At 70.4% G+C, this 1,845-nt stretch overlaps 1 protein-coding gene across 1 annotated transcript in view; it reads left to right on the forward strand.

Annotated features, from left to right (window-relative positions):
• Positions 1 to 533: 533 nt before the first annotated feature.
• Positions 534 to 1,845, forward strand: part of AURANDRAFT_67741 (hypothetical protein) — a gene marked incomplete at both ends in the record, with an annotated part of 22,837 nt that continues 21,525 nt past the window's right edge. Inside the window, one exon of the mRNA XM_009043282.1 lies at positions 534 to 1,831. Within this exon, the coding sequence (XP_009041530.1) occupies positions 534 to 1,831 (1,298 nt within the window). The remainder of the gene's footprint in view (positions 1,832 to 1,845) is intronic.

Below are 1,845 nucleotides of genomic sequence, written 5' to 3' on the forward strand. Positions count from 1 at the left end.
TTCCACGACGGTTCCTTCAGTTTTGTTCGTCTGAACGCGAGTGTCGTTGTTCGTTGCGGTGCCGAGGGCGAGCACGGCGATGGAGAGGACACGGAGTCTCATAATGTGTATATATATACCGGAGTACAAGACGAAGCGGCCTTAAAATGGCACCACAAAAGGAAAATTGACGCCCGCCACGGCGCGCGCCCAGACCGGTCACGACGGACGACCCGGGACGCGTACGTGACGCCGCAACTCGCCCCCTACTGAACGCCGGCGACCGGGACGAGTTTTACGCGTCCGACTCCTCCCAAAGTACGCAGTTACGCGCGTTCGGTCGGACGGGACGAGAGCCAAAGCAGGGAGCAAGCACGCCCGGATTCCTTGTCGAAGGCCGTTCAAATGCCAGCCCTTGCACCTCATTGGCCGACAGCGCCGTCTCTCTGTCTCCTCGCGAGCTCCGCGCGTCACAACGCTTCCAGTTTCGGCTTGAGCTCGCGGCCCGGCGCCGCCGCCGGCGCGCGGCGCCGCGGCGCCCGCCGTCGAGGCACATGCCGCCGAAGAAGAAGCCGAAGCAGTCCCTCTCCAGCGACTTCGAGTCGGCGGAGGCGGCCATCGCGGGGAAGGGCTGGGAGCGGTCGTTGGGCTGGAAGGTCGTCAAGGCGCGCCCGAGGGCCAGCGACGGTGGCGTGACGTACTACACGCTCAGTTACTGCTGCTACAAGTCGCGGCGGGACCGCATGGCGAAGAAGTCGCCCACGCGGGAGCTCATCACGACGTCCATGGTCCCCGGCTGCCCCGCGCGCTGGCGCACCCACAACGAGGCCAACCTCGCGATGGCCAAGTACGTCGCCGTCGTCGAGGAGGCGGGGCGGGCCGGGCGCAAGCGGAGCGCCGGCGGCGACGAGGGGGACGTCGAGGTCGGCGGCGGCGGCGACGACGACGTCCCGGACGCGCCCGCGCTCGCGGCGCCCGCGCCCGACGGCGACGGCGGCGGCGTCGAGGACGGCGACGACGACGACCCGGACGTGCCCGCGCTCGCGGCGCCCGCGCCCGAGGGCGACGACGGCGGCGACGACGACGACGAGGAGGAGGAGCTCGCGGAGGACGACTTCACGGGCTGCGGCGGCGACCTCGTGGACTGGACCCCGAAGGTCACGCTGCGCAGGCCGCGCGGCGCGGGCGCCGCGGCCGAGGCCCGGCGCAGGAAGCGCTCGAGCTTGGGCCACCGCACCATGGACGCGCTCGCGGCGCTCAGGCGCGGCGCCATGCGGCTCATCGGCGCGGTCGGCGGCGCCTCGCGCCGCCGTCGCCACCAGTCCGGGCACCGGGGCGACGACGGCCGGGAAGACAACCGGAGAAGAGACGAGGAGAACCGACGGGCGCGCGTCGAGGAGGTCATAGAGCGCAACGCGAGGCGGTACCAGCCCATGATCGACCGCCTCCGCGGCCACCTGACCGCCGAGACCACCTACCACCTCTCCCTCGCCTACGACCCGGAGGACCCGGACTCGCGCCTCAAGATGTCCGACTCGGAGCTCCGCCGGACGCGGACCAAGGCGGAGCGCGTCGAGCGCTACCTCCGCTACTTGAGGGACTTCAACACCGGCGAGCCAGGTTCCTTCACGGCCCTGGAGTGCGCGCAGAAGGCGGCCGACGAGGCCTACGGCAAGGTCAGCTCGCGGACGGTCATGGGCTACTTCCGGAACCAGTACCTGCCCTCCGAGGGCTACTTCCTCGCCGACGAGCGCGGCAGCTACCCCCGCGACTCGTGGACGAGCTGCTTCCTGAGCCAGGACGACCTCGTGCTGCGGCTGAACCTCCTCGTCCGCGCGAACCTGCGCACGATGTCCTTGGAGAAGC

This window comes from Aureococcus anophagefferens, assembly GCF_000186865.1.
Source record: "Aureococcus anophagefferens unplaced genomic scaffold AURANscaffold_49, whole genome shotgun sequence".
In the NCBI taxonomy this organism is placed as follows: domain Eukaryota; class Pelagophyceae; order Pelagomonadales; family Pelagomonadaceae; genus Aureococcus; species Aureococcus anophagefferens.